At 35.9% G+C, this 14,445-nt stretch overlaps 1 protein-coding gene across 1 annotated transcript in view; it reads right to left on the bottom strand.

Moving 5' to 3' along the window:
* Nucleotides 1-1,462: 1,462 nt before the first annotated feature.
* Nucleotides 1,463-14,445, bottom strand: part of LOC129753720 (cytochrome P450 4d1-like) — an 18,364-nt gene continuing 5,381 nt past the window's right edge. Inside the window, exons 2-5 of the mRNA XM_055749565.1 lie at nucleotides 9,066-9,172; nucleotides 8,727-9,006; nucleotides 7,860-8,657; nucleotides 1,463-1,883 (exon numbers count right to left, since the gene is read on the bottom strand). Coding sequence (XP_055605540.1) covers nucleotides 1,648-1,883; nucleotides 7,860-8,657; nucleotides 8,727-9,006; nucleotides 9,066-9,172 — 1,421 coding nt within the window. The 3' untranslated portion in view covers nucleotides 1,463-1,647. The remainder of the gene's footprint in view (nucleotides 1,884-7,859; nucleotides 8,658-8,726; nucleotides 9,007-9,065; nucleotides 9,173-14,445) is intronic.

Raw genomic sequence — 14,445 nt, 5'->3', positions numbered from 1 at the left:
GAAAGGTGTAGAAATTTTGACACTTTTAGCACATTTTGAAAACTTTACCATGTGAAAACATTTCAAGATCTTGGGCCTTCAAGAGTTTTTACAACACGTATTGTATTCTCGCATGCTGTGATGCAAAAATAGCAAAATTTCTATCACGTATGGCAGAAATAGAAACAGTGCTGTAAAAAAAATACAATGCCCAAAGATCTTGAAAACATTTTTGCATGGTAAAACAAATGTCAAAATTTCTACCACTGTTTCCCAACACCAGTGAACTTGACCTATCGATGATGAACCTTAAAACAGTCTTTATTTATGTACTAGTGAATTTTACCTCAATAAAATGGATTTGTTCAATCACCCAACGCAATCTCTTTCCAATGCACTTAAAAAATAATGAAGAATCCAAAATATAATTGGAATCGATCAGCAATGGGAACGCTGTGATTATTACTTGAAGTTGAACTGCCAAAAATGAATTCGTTTTTTGGAGACTTCAACAGGTTTTCGATATTGAAGCGACGAACCTATGATTCTTACAATTTCCGAAAGAATTGATCAATCAACAAGTTTGTCTAACTAATTCACATGACAATTATTCAAATAGCCATCACAGGTTACAGTAACCAGATAAATCTAAGCTCGAGAAAGTAACCTACAAAAAAATCTTCTACATAGTTGCACGCCGTGCTTGCATTTTCGGTTACATTTTTCCCCATTTTCAACCAATCTTACGCAGGCGCACCCCTGTTATAAAAAGCTATTTACCTTGTTACTGATCGATCTCCGTCAGGTTAAGGTCCGCGAGCTGTCTCCATTCCTCCATGATCATTGAACTCACCTCGGCATTTCCATTCACGATCAAACTAACTAACTACAGAGAGAGGTAGGTACCTACTTTAACTCGGTCGGTGTAAGTTCTGATTTTCCACCTAAGCTGTGTATCAACAAACAAGACGAAAAACAAAGAAAAGCGTAATAAAAATGAAGTAGACAAGTCAGAGAAATCGGGTGCAATGTTGTGTGCAACAAACATTCAAGCAGGTAACCGGTTATTTTTGCGAACACTGCAAACGCCGAATCGGTTCACCACAAATTGATCAACCGGTGTTTGTAGCGTCGTAGTTGCTGATGTTTCAAAACAAAGGCCAAAAACGGACGCCGCCCGGCACGGCGTCGTCGCCTTCGACCGTCGACGGTCAAGTTCAACGTCGATCGTCGGCATCGTCGACGCGCGCAAAAACTGCACCACGACGTGTTCGAGGAGGACGCCGAGCTCATTCATCCCCCGGCCGGTTGTCTAACGCCCCGGTCAATTAAAGCCTTCGAGTGGACGGACTAGTGATATTGTTGAAGCAGCTTAAAGGATGATCGAATGCAGGTGCATTCATTAAATCACATTGGATTCAAATGAAGTGCACTTAAAAAAAAAAAAACTAAACGGTGTGTTTGTTTCGAACAACAAAGTAGTAATAATTTAATTGGACATCAAGGTGTTACCAGGAATACAGTAACATGTGTTTTGATCTTTCAATTTATCTTAGGCTAATGGTTTCGAGATTCTATCCCACACCTTCTTGTATCAAATTAGTCTTATCCGTCTCGCTTAGATAATATTTGTTTGCAATAGTACTTCGAGCAGGTTTTAACTTAGACTTATGCGTAGCCATTACCGTAGCTGGGAGTTTTTGCGGTGGGTCGATGATGATGCCGGTGCTGGATCTGTAGGTGAATTCCATGATGCGGCTTCAAGATCAGCTCGGAGGCCAGCGTTGGTTCTCGGTGTTCCTCGATGTTGGCAGTTCCGGCATTCGTCGACGGCAAGCCGAACTGATAGTGGCGCAAAAGCTTCGATATCACACTTTTCACCTCGTTGAGAGCGAACTTTTGGCCTGTGAGATTAGAACAGAAAATAAATAGATTAGTTGTAACTAGATTTAGAAGACGAACAGCCTAAAATAAATTGTTTACTCAAAAAATGGCGTTTCGAAGGACTATTGGCCGTTTTAAGGAGTCTAAATTAAGGTTGCCAGATTGCCCGGCCCGGCTACCCGGATTTCATTGAAAAAAGCCCTGAGTTTGCCCGGATTTATTCACTTTATTGGCAAAACAAACAAAAACAACGAACGTCTCCAAAACGAATTTTTTTGAGCAAGTTTTATACAAATGATCATCAATGGTTTTTTGGAAGCCTAAAATACCATTCAAAACCTGTCGATGAGTTTTGATGATTTTTTTTTATTTTTGTTGAGTAATTGCTGGATTTAAAAAAAAAATGCCCAGATTTATGGTCATCACTTTTGAAATCCAATGTCAGGATTTTGCCTGGTTCTTTATAAAACTCCCCAGTTTGTCCGGCTAGGATACGTGCTGAAAAAATTCTGGCAACCTTAGTCAAAATCATTTTATAAAATTGAAAAAAGAAGGGAACTTTATTGACTGAACCATATTTCTAATGCAACATTGGGCGCTTAAGTCATCCTTAAATAAAATTATCAAAAAAAACCTATCTAGACAAGTTTTTGAGTTATTCGCATTCGCATTCGCAAATACAATCGTCTAAAACATCAGTTGGCGCTACTCAGCAACTCTCCGTTTTCTGAAATGGTACCACATACGAGATGGTGATACCGTTTCTAAGCAGTAATTTCAAAAGGAGCTAGATATTATAAAATCCCTTAAAACAGAAAAGCTTTTGAGTTATACTCAAAAAGTAAAATTAATCCAAAACTGTGTGTGAGAATCAGTTTTTTCAATGTTTTGATTGCTACGTCACAAACGTTCATGGGCGTCTTCGCAGTTGCGACGTCAGTTTTCAAACGTACATAATACCTTCGACCTTGGGTAACAAGTGCAAGTCATAATAGAAGTACTTATGTTTAAAATTGAATCACAGTGTGATTGATGTCACTATCCTTACTTGCAAAGCGATTAAATAATTTCCAAATGTTTCCAAATACTGGCACATCTCGTACTGGTTGTACATTTGAGCAGTTCAATTATGAAATTTTTGTTAGGAATTCGAGAAACTGGCACTAAACTTTATTTAGAAACAATTTATCTTAAAACTGAACTTGGATACTGCGTGTGAAATCTTCATTTGAGTACCAAATCTGATATGGGAAACATGAAATGTTCAATTTAAAATTCAACTCTCAATCGAAAAGGTGATCTTACTTTTTGCATTCTAGGGTACTTCTGTCCATAATGCCCTTGCGGGGTAAAACGCCAGCGACTATATTTTGATAAATTTTGGAGATTTGCAAAGCTTTTAATGGATTCTTCTTACACAAATGTGTTCTTAAAACCAATACCATGTAATTTTAATAAAAATGGTTATCAGATATTCATTAAAACACGAATAACAATTTAATTAAATTTTGAGGTGGCTATCCATCACTTAAGTTGTAAAAAGTGATTAAATGAAATAGGCTTTTACACCAAGATGATTGCTTAAATCATCCTAAGCCTTGATTTTATTGATAGTTCAAATTATTTATTTAAATTATCAATTGATGAAAAACTGTGGTAAATTGATGTTTTACTGAAGACATATTAAATTTCAAATAGCCGATCAAAATGACCCCATGAATTTATGGACACATCGCCCTCCTCTCAAGGTGCTGTTCGGTAAGATGTAAACAAAACCACCTGTTATATTCTAAATTTCGGAGTGCAGTTTTCCATGAATACAGACCGATTATCGAAATGATATATCCATCTTCTTCTTTGCTGAGTCCTAAATTATCATTAGGATGCATAATAATTATAACTTTCGATCGGATTTGAGTAAAAAAAAGCTGAAAAATTTGGTTGAAACTGACACAGTCAAAATAAAGTCAAAAATTTCAAAAAATTTCATTTTTTCATTGAGAAATGTTACCAAACCACATGTTTTTATATGTAGATAAACTTGGAGAAAAACATTTTATGCACTTTTTTCCGAATCATATATCAGAATTATTTTATTTTCACTGTGAATATTGTGTTGTTTTCGAGTCGTGTTGATCCAATGTTTTGGAGCATCATTTGCCTACACTGGGGCGTTTAACATCCAATGATTTCAAAGGTTGCTTTTTAAGGCGTTTGTAAAAAATCGAATTCCTATTTTCATAGTTTTTACAATAAAAAGTAATATTTTTAACGGATATGAGTAGAAGATAGAAATATGAAGCACATGTTGCAATGTATTCGGGTGTTCAGCTTATGAATTCCGCATACTAGGCAATTTCCCATATGAGGTGCATATTCCTCCCAAAATACCCTATATAAGCATTTTCGGAATTTTCAAAACAGAAGCTGTTTGTGAAAATGATAAAATAATTTTTGTTTGTGTTCCCAAAAAATGTAAACTGATTAAGGATTTTTATTTAAAGACTAATATTTCACAGATCCCTCTTAACTCCCCCAACATATTATGCTCCACCAACTTCTTCTAGGAACTTTTGACGCACCAAGCAGTCGCCGGCCAGGAGAGTGATTCCATTGTTAAAATAGATGACAAAAATTATCGGTCCCAACTAGCTTCCCTGGAGTACACCTGAACAAGAGGAGAATTGTTTAGAACATAAATTTTCAATTTGAACTGATTCCGCGGCAGTTGTTCACATCTCTCTTATCTCTTTTTTTGTGAACAGGGAACATTTAAGCTTCTTTCCAGAGCGAGGGAAAGATTGTGAAGTCCAGCGAAGCTCGAAAAACATGTCTGATGGAAGTTAGCAAATCTTGTATGAAACGTTTCAAGAAGATAGTTGGTATTCCGTTCGGACCCGTAGATGATGAATTTTTAGGTCTAGCCATCTCGCGAGTAAGTTTTAAAACAAAAAAATAACAGGAGTAAAATGCTGGTAACCCTCTACTGCATGGATTAGGAATCCATTGAGAAAAAAATTTCCGCCAACGGAAATAACTTTATTGACCCCTTATTAAGCAATTTAGGCCAATATAACAAAATTCTTTTTACAAAAGTTTTTATTGTGTCGATGGTGAAAGAAATGAGATAATTTTCTTTAATTTTTGTTTGAATTCTTTAAAAGTACATGTGAAAAAAAACTTTGAGGACATACATAGATGAGATTTGGTTTAAAAAATGACAATTAAAACAAAAAATCCGAGGATGCACTCGGCGTCTGCATCGGAAAAATCTGAATTGCAAAACACAAAGCTGTCAAATATTCTAAATATGACTGTTGTTCTCCAGCTTATCAAAGCGTGGAAGAAGATGCGTATGATACTCCGGAATTCTCCCATCCGGAATATTCTTGATCATTTTTTTCACAATTTAGACCGATGCCATTAACCGGTAAATGTGGGCTCAGCGGACGGACGCGTATGTTTTATTTTTGGCAATCAACAATGTTGTCCGGCGTTTTCGCAAACCGCCCTAACCAGTTTGCAGAAAACGTAACACGCAAAATGTGATGTGGTCTTAAGTTGAAGGCACGCGAACCATTAAGAGAAGTGTAAAAAATAATATCCCGTTAAAGTTTCAGATTCAGCTAGACCAAAGTTAAGGTTAGTCTTTTAAACAAAACGATTCAATCTTATTTCTGCGATTTGTGTTCAAAGTATTGCCATGAACTTTATCCTGATTCAAATTTCCATGAACTCTATCCTGGCTCTATTAATATATATGTATATTCAAATCATAGGTATGTAATTTAAAAAAATCCCAGAATAATGACGTGATGTTCATTTATTCAAATCACGAAAACGTGACGACAAAATTCACTTAGTGTGTGAGAAAGCTGAAGTTAGAAGCTATATGTTGCACATTAGACTGCCCAAATTTGTATGGGAAATTTGAAACCTGTGAAATGTTATGTGCTGCAGGCTAATATTGATCCTAGGCGTAGTACAAGCTTCCATGCCAAATTTGAGCCAGTTCGGATAACGGGAAGGGATCGCTCAACGAGCCTGAAATTTGTATGGTATTTTGAGACATTTTGTTCGGGAGGAATATGAAAAACTACTTTTTTATCAATAACTCTGGTCCCCTTCGGTCGAGTTCTTTAAAAACGGATTTTCTCAAAGCCTGAATTATGACAAATATTTCATTCGAAAACTGCATTTCGATTGAAGTTAACATAAAAAAGTTATTAGGCTTCAAAAATGGGCTGAAATTTTTAAGGATGATATTCACCACTGTTTATGAGGCGTCAAAATGTTCGACCACACCGACCGGAACACTCAATTTGGAATGCATGCCATTTCGTAAAATCATGACTGATTTAGATTGTTTTTATTGCGTTTGATTTCACCATATTTTCAAATGAAAATTACACCCCAAAATCCCGTTTTCACTGTGAATTGTAACCGTCGTTACAAATGCCTCAGATGGTTTTTTTTTAATTTGTTTTTAATGATTTGTCAAACTGTTGTTTTTCGTCTTGTTTTTAAAATGTAGTTAGGTTTAGGGATAAATAAAATTATATAGAAGTTAGGTTTAACAAAAAAACATAATTGTTAGTTTTAAGTTGGGCGTGTGGTTTCATCGGCAGCAAGGCTGCAACCAACATCGTCTTCAAGGTCGACATTGCATGTGGGTTGCATGCAATCTGCAAGAACTCGCCCAAACGAGTTAGATGGAATGAGGAAGAAGAATGTGGAGCGGAAACCCAAGAAGAAGAGTCGTTGACTCAGCCTCCTATTTCTTCCGGCGTTCGTGCGATGAAGACGTGATTGTCCAAGCTCCGTGTTGTTGAGTCTTGTGAAGTTTTGAACCCACAATCGCTATTTTTGTGTGAAGTTCTTGTGTTGCTGTTCACCGTTTTCGTCAACGTCGCACGATTCGGCCTAGTCCGCTTGAAGCGGGCTACGTCTAACCATAATAGGACGTTAGGCCTCTGGTTCCAGAAAGGGAACCATAACCGCAAAGGAGGCCCATCTCTCGGGACTCGGGACAAGTTTCCCGAGCCATGGTCCGCTGATCGAGCCAAAGAAGGAAGACGCCGTTAAACCCTCACCTGCTTGTCAACGCCAGACAAGCACCATCCAACAGCACTAAGGAATATCTCGAGAGTGTGATTTCCCTACCAATCCCCGCCGCCATATTGGGAACCAATTGGTAACCGGAAATCCCCGAAAGAAGGTCGACCAGCAGTGAGCGCTCACCACCGTAGGTAGCATCAGCATCGGTACGTACCGCATCCAGCCAACTACAGCCCAACCCACACCCTACACACACTACACTGTAGATTAAATAAAAAGTGAAATCAAAAAAAATTTGAAGTCTTAAAGTAGTTTTCCGTTTTTAATAAATTTCGTTTTAATTCCGTTCAATTAAATTGCTTTGTTGTTCTTTGTTTGAATTGAAAACCCACAGTTTGTCTTGTAAATTTTGTCCGCGTTCCCCTCCGATTACCCAGCCGTAGGCCGACCCTGAGACCTAGTCAAAGGAGTCTTCTGCGACTGAGCTTAGATTATCCGGGAGTTGCTGGCCAAAGTCTCAGAATTGCGCATAAGCTTTGTGTGATGATTATAAACGACTTTTGCTAAGCAAAAAACTTCATTCGTTTTCCAAAGAAATCGGCTGAATGGGACCAGAGTTATTAATAGAAAAAGTAGTTTTTCATGTGCCTCCCGGACAAAATGTCTCAAAATCCCATACAAATTTTAGGCTCGTTGAGCAACCCCTTCCCGTGATCCGAATTTGGCATGGAAGCTTGTACTAGTCCTAGAATCAATATTAGCCTGCAGCGCATAACTTTCTCAAAATTTGGGTCATTTAGGGCACTGTATTGCACATATGAAAATATTTTTGAAAAAAATCTTTAGGTCATGGCCACAAAAAATTTAAAAAAGTGGTGTAAAAACAGTAATTTTTAATGAATCTACCAGAACAGAATGCTGGTCAAATAAGTACTTACCAATACAATTTCGCGGTCCCGCGCTGAAGGGAATGTATTTGTAGGGGTTGAACTTTTCCACTGACTTCTCCCCGGCGAATCGTTCCGGGATGAACTCCAGCGGTCGTTCGAAATAGTTCGGATCTCGGCCCATAAAGTAGATCCCGATGATGATGTTCGTTCCGGCCGGAATGACCTTACCATCGATGGTAACATCTTCGACGCATCGTCTACCAATCATGGGGACAGATGGGTACAGTCGAAGCGTTTCCTTGATGACCATCTCCAGATACGTGAGGTCGTTTAGCTGAGACAGTTCGATGGGTTTATTAGGATCATCGCTGAATACGGAAACGATTTCTTCGTAGCACTTCTGCTGGACTTCCGGATATTTGGCCAAGTTGTAGAAGGTGAACGAAACGGCTGAAGTTGTTGTGTCGTGACCTTCGAACATAAACGTATCCACTTCTTCACGGACTTCCAAATCGGTTAAGGGTTTGCCGTCGATGGTCGTGTGCAGCAGCATATCCAGGAAAGCCATTTTCTTCTTGATACCACATTCGTCGTCGAAGCCGTTGAGATCTGCCGATTGTTCGACCAATTGTTTGCGCCTTGTCGTTATGACGTTATCAGTGTAGTTGTGCAACACCTTCAACGCCTTCCGTAGCCGGAAATACGTCGGAGTCATGTAGAAGAAAGAAGTTCTTCGAATAAAGTCAAACATTCGGCGGATCGAAATACTGGCAGCTTCCTTGACGGCTCGAACGTATTCAGAGTCGGCGTTGCGTAGGGCCTTCACAGAAGTGCCCATGGCGGTTTCTATAATAAATTATTCTGTTAATCAAAAGCCTTCAGTGTCCAAGAAGACCTCTCGCCACCACTACTTACCACAAATGACGTCCAATGTGTACAGTAGAACGTAGGGAAACACATCGAACGTTTCTCCGCTTGTAGCGTATTTGTCGAGCACGTCGACAAGCTCGGCGGCATTTCGGTCGAACACCTCCACGAACTGCTCCAGGATGCTAAAATGGAAGGCCGGTGTGATGGCTTTCCGTCTGGCGTGCCATTTGTGGCGTTTGCTCAGCAAAAGTCCATCGCCGAGCCAATCGGACAGGAAGCTGTACTCGCCTGATTTATCCGTTAAATTTTTGTTCGTCAAAATGGACTAATGGAAAAATTGTAAGCCTTTTGGAGATACCTGTGGATTTCGTACTGAAATCTTACCTCAATCCAGGAGGGTCGTCCAACATACACGGTGAATTGAGGTCCTTGCCAGAATCGGATGATGTCTCCGTATTCAGCCGTTATTTCGTCAACGATTCGCAGGAATTCTGAAAGGAAAAAATGATTTAACGTAAAATGAGTTCTCAAAAAGTTTTCGAGCAGAAAAAAAAGTCATCAGTCGAGCCTCTGAATATGTGTTTGTAATCAAAACATTTTTTTCTTATTAACTATTTAGGACTCAAATTGAGAAATTGAATTGTATCGATAGAAGTATATACATAAATTTTTCAATTTTGAATTCTGTTGAGTAAGTTAGTCTTTTTGAGTACACGATTTGACCCTTTTTAACCTCGCTAGGACTCATCAAATATGTTGGCAACTTTGAACGCACATTTATAGCCTCAGCATACAACAAGAATTTAGGGAGGTGAATGACAATAATAAAAATTGTTTGTTTTTGTTTGTACTCAGAGCGCCAGTTTTATAGTCGGGAGGTGATTTGATGTTTTGTCGTTTTCCCGAAACCACTTAGTCATTTCGCCTCTTTTCTGAATGACCCGAGGCAACGAGCCAGAATGAAGTCGTGTATGTTTTATTGCATCATTCAAAATAAAGCTTTAACAAGTTCAAGCAAGAGGGATATTTTTTTAATTACAATGTGAGCGAAAAAAAAAAATCTGCGTTTTATAGGTTCTGCACAAGAAGAGGATTAATTTTGCTTAAGCATATTTTGTTGACTCTTCATTTCGTTTAGTAAGGAATTCGCAACAGTTGATGTATGAAAAAGTTGAAAATCGTAATTAAACCTGTTTGAAATTAATTTTTCGAAAAATTAAAAATCTGTGAATGGAGGTTTAAAATCATATGTACGGAAGATGCTTTTTAAACATTTTGCTGATCCTTTTCCTGATTCTGATCCTCATCTGTGCTTGCCTTGAAGTTAATTTATATGACAAAAACGAAATTATTCGAAATCTTGAAATGGTTGAGCAGGTTTTGTTTCTGCAATCAAAGATTCAAATAAATAAAAAATTAAGCATGACAAGCTGCTTACCCTAGTAAAACAGATTAAGCAAACTATCATTTGAAAGTTTTATTATGGTTTTATTATGGCATTTTATGTGCAGCTAGTTTTATAACTGTAAACTAAAAATTGAGCCAAGCTTATTTTAGTAGGAAGGCAAGAAAAGCTTAATTTTAAAATCGTAGTAAAATAAGGTGACTGTTCTCGACATGGCCGTAGGAACGGAGGGAGTTTGGGGGGTTAAAGATGTGGGTCCAAAAATACCAAGCGAAATGTTCTTTTCTAAACTCAAAATTTCAAATTTTTAAATCAAATTTAGATGAACGATCAAAATGATTCAAGACTTTTGAATCAAGAGTAACTATCTCAACTCAGAACTGAATCAAAAACCTTGAAATCTAATCCCTGGTCCCTGTAGAAGAATTACAATATTTTGAAAATTTCCTCACTTTTTGATTGTAACTTAGTCCAAATTGAATCAATCAAAATTAACATTAGAATATGATAATTGACTAAGATATTTAAAAAAAAAAACAAATAATTTTCCATGTATTTTTCTTCATAATTTTAATTGAATAATTTTGATATTGGCGCATAATAAGGAAAATAGCCCAAATTTTCACGGCCCAAATACTTGCCGATAAATATCTGAAAATCCTAGGTTAGAATTACTTCAGATTTCGTGGTTTTAGAACTACTTATTAACATATAAAACCAATGTCTGTGATAAGATTTCGGATTCTGTATTCAGTTTATTATTCTTGAGTTTCAGTTTTTCATAATTGACACAAAATCATGATTCGAATCTCAGTTTTGTTTCGTTGCATTTTCCATATTCGAACCACATCATCTTGGAATATGAAGGAAAATACTTGATATTATAAACAGTTTTAATGATTTGGATTTAAAATTTTTGTTTTTACCTTTTATACAGAATCGGAACTTAAAACAAAAACAGAAACAACAACGGATAAATAACATAAGAAAAAAAAACAGATTGATATCTAGAAATTCAGCATTTAAAGAGAATTCCAATTAAAGTTTCTGATGAAATTACGCTTTCTAGTTGATATGTAGAAATTATTATCTGGAACTTAAATTCAAAAAACGATTTCAGATTCGGAGTTCAGATTTGAACTTAGGTTCAAAAGGCAGTTTCAGACTCTGAATAAAAAATTAAAAACTCAGTTATAGATTTACTTTGAAGTTAAGTTTTATAATTGAAATGAGAATATCAATGTCAGAATTTTAATAGGGATTCAAATAACTACGAACTTCTGGTAGTTTCATAAATTTGATTCAGGAATCAAAACTAAAATGTTATATTAATTATATTAAAATTAACAACATCATTCAGAGTCAGTTTTAAACCACAAACCAAAAATATACAAATAATTTGATAAAATAATAATAATTTAATACAAAATAAAGTTTGGATTCATTTTGAAGTTTCAGTCCTTTGAAAAATCTAGATTTCATTAAAAAATATTTTCTGCAGATTCTTATTATGAAATAAATTATTAATTATATGTTTTTGTTGGTGAAGGAACTTGTAAATTATTCAGCTGGAAATATATTATACTAGCTGACCCGGCAAACTTCGTTAAGCCTTTGAATTTCGCAAAAATAATGAACATGTAAATAAGCAGAAAATATGCAAATAATTGCTCATGAAACTGGATTGTTACCTTTAAACGGAGTGAATCGACACAGTTTTTTTTACTATTTTTGTAATACTTCTGTCATATTATGGTAATGCCTACCTCCAGGGGCAAAAATTTTCGAAGAAGATTGACTTCCAACAAAACTGGAAAGCGAATATCTTCTGGCATAAAGTTAAAAATCTATTTTCTTCCGTTTTACATTTTTTTTTCGTTTACAGAGGATCCTTGACACCGATATGTTCAATTTCTATTATCCCCAAGATAAGTGCCAAAAAGTGTTTTGTTGAAATGTGTCGTCATTTTAAGCAGTTTTGATCAACTGTCTTTCCTTTTTCGCCAAAACCATGTTTGAAATTTTCTTTACCGTATAGGTTCCAAATTTGTAGAAATGGCACAACACTTTTCATGGTATGTAATTTTGCGATTTTTTTTATGCGGCAAAATATATAAATATCCAAAAATTTTCATATAGGGTAAGTGAGCCTTAATTTGGCATGCTCCTTATCTTGGCCTGCCAAAATGCATTTTGGTGTTTTTGATGTCAAACATACGCCAAAAAATGAAAAAAAAAATCAAACATAACAGAAAATCGCATATTGCAACATTCTGCAAAGCTTTGTTCACAATTGAATTCAAATGATTACGAAATAAATTTTTTTCACTTGACAAACTGCATAAAATTATGATCTTCGGAAAAAATCTTAAATGAACCTACCTTGCTAGTGCATCAGCCAACTTCGGATTGATTTTGAAAACACACCTCTTCACGGAAAAATCACTAAAAATCACCGTTGGCTACAGCGAAACATGGCAAAAAATATAAAATTATTATTTACTCCAAACTGCGTACATTTTTATCTAGAGTTTAAAAAAATATAAACATTTTTTTTGCCTAATCTTGGCATGCAATTTCACAAATAGAAGTAGGGGGGAAGTGTTCCTAAATGCGCATGTTGGGTAATATGCGCATACAGCCGATTAACGATATGGCTGGAGATTTATCATATCTAATCAGTGCAGTTTGAGGGCAATACGCTTTAAACACATGGCATGAAAAAATTAAATAGTTATATGAAGTCGAAAAAATTTAAAAATTCAAACAAGATTTTTGTCAGTTTTGTTATAATATATCGAACTTTAATTATCGTGCGTACAGATTTTGTGAACAAAAATTTTAATGGTTTTTTCTTTCTATTTCATCTGCAAATCGGAAATTCAACAAATTGAAGCTTTTGGCAAAGTTGTAAATGGTAAGATATTGGAATAAGAGACAGGTTCTGAATGCCCATATCAAGGCAGGTTAAATGCCTATATCAAGAAAAATAGATTACTTTTATAAATTTTTTACTTTTTTATCATTGAAACATTAAATCTACGCTCGAATCACGATCTTACAGCGAAAAAAGAAGAACTTCATACTGATCCGATAAAAATACGATTTAAAACAAAATTATTACCATGAAATATGGCCATTTGGCATACTTAACTATGTTTCATGCAAAAGAACTAGTGATGTAAAAAATTTCACCAAAATTTCAGCCTTTACGTATGCTTGACATCCGTTTCTACACCATTTCAATTAAATAATATCAAAACATTGCAAAGTGTTAATGAAATATAGCTAAAAACTTAAATATGGCGCATTTAGGCCCGCCAGTTTCGGAAATCGGCTATTTTGACTTCTTTTAGTTATAAAATTATTTTCACAAAAACTGCAAGAGATTTTAACAGAAAAATTGCTCTAACGTATATAAAGCAGATGTCCCTCTACATGTGTATATAGTTTTCAGACTCCTATCTAATGGATTATGGGAGAAAATGAGTGCTTTCCCTTAATATGCGCATATAGCCCGCCTCTCCCCTATGTATGTATGTGTGAAAACGACATCAGCAGGCAGTCGGCAGCCGGCAGCCGGCAGCCGGCGGCCGACGGTGCACAGTGGTCTGGAATTGAAAAGCCGGATCAAAAGTAAAATGAATGATTGAAATAAATTTAAAATATCATGAATGTATTTTGGACTAAAATTAATTCATTTATCTCTCAAGTCGACTCAAGCTTATTTGGCATCTTAGTTGGAATTATAATGCTTTAATTTGAGCTGCTCTTTTATGGGTAATTTCGAGAACTTTTCTTCTCAATAAAATTTACCTCTTAATAAATTAATTTACCGGATCCGAATCCGCATTGATATCTTGGATCTCAATGTTGAAGTTACTATATCCATACCTAAAAAATTCCACATTTGGAAATGAGTTTAACGTATTTTGATTTAATTTGTAATTTGCTCTTGCATATGTATCGCTTTGAAAGGAATTGTTATAAAGCTAAAATTATGACACTCTAAATATTATGTTTATTCAAAAAAATTATTGCACTGGCAATGTTGGAATACTATGTTGTAACGAACTTGAATTTTTATTGTTTGCAGTTTCATGTGAAAACAAAAATAATATTTTGACCAAGTTTGTTTTTTATTATAGATCACTGTGCATCAGCAGGAGGGTGATGACGTTTGTTCTCTGTTGGAAAGGAATATGCGAAAGAAGCGCTGCCGAGTTTGGGTGATGATTTTGCATGAGTGCGAGTGGGATGCAGCACGAATTTCAGCCAGCTTTTGAATTTGCTGTTCGCTTCCATTGCCTATAGTTTCCAAACGAATGAGTGAGATGCAATCTATTTCTATCAGACTGA

Source organism: Uranotaenia lowii, chromosome 3 (genome assembly GCF_029784155.1).
Source record: "Uranotaenia lowii strain MFRU-FL chromosome 3, ASM2978415v1, whole genome shotgun sequence".
In the NCBI taxonomy this organism is placed as follows: domain Eukaryota; kingdom Metazoa; phylum Arthropoda; class Insecta; order Diptera; family Culicidae; genus Uranotaenia; species Uranotaenia lowii.
Note: the sequence above shows the minus strand (reverse complement) of the source record. Positions and strands in the feature narration are given on the sequence as shown.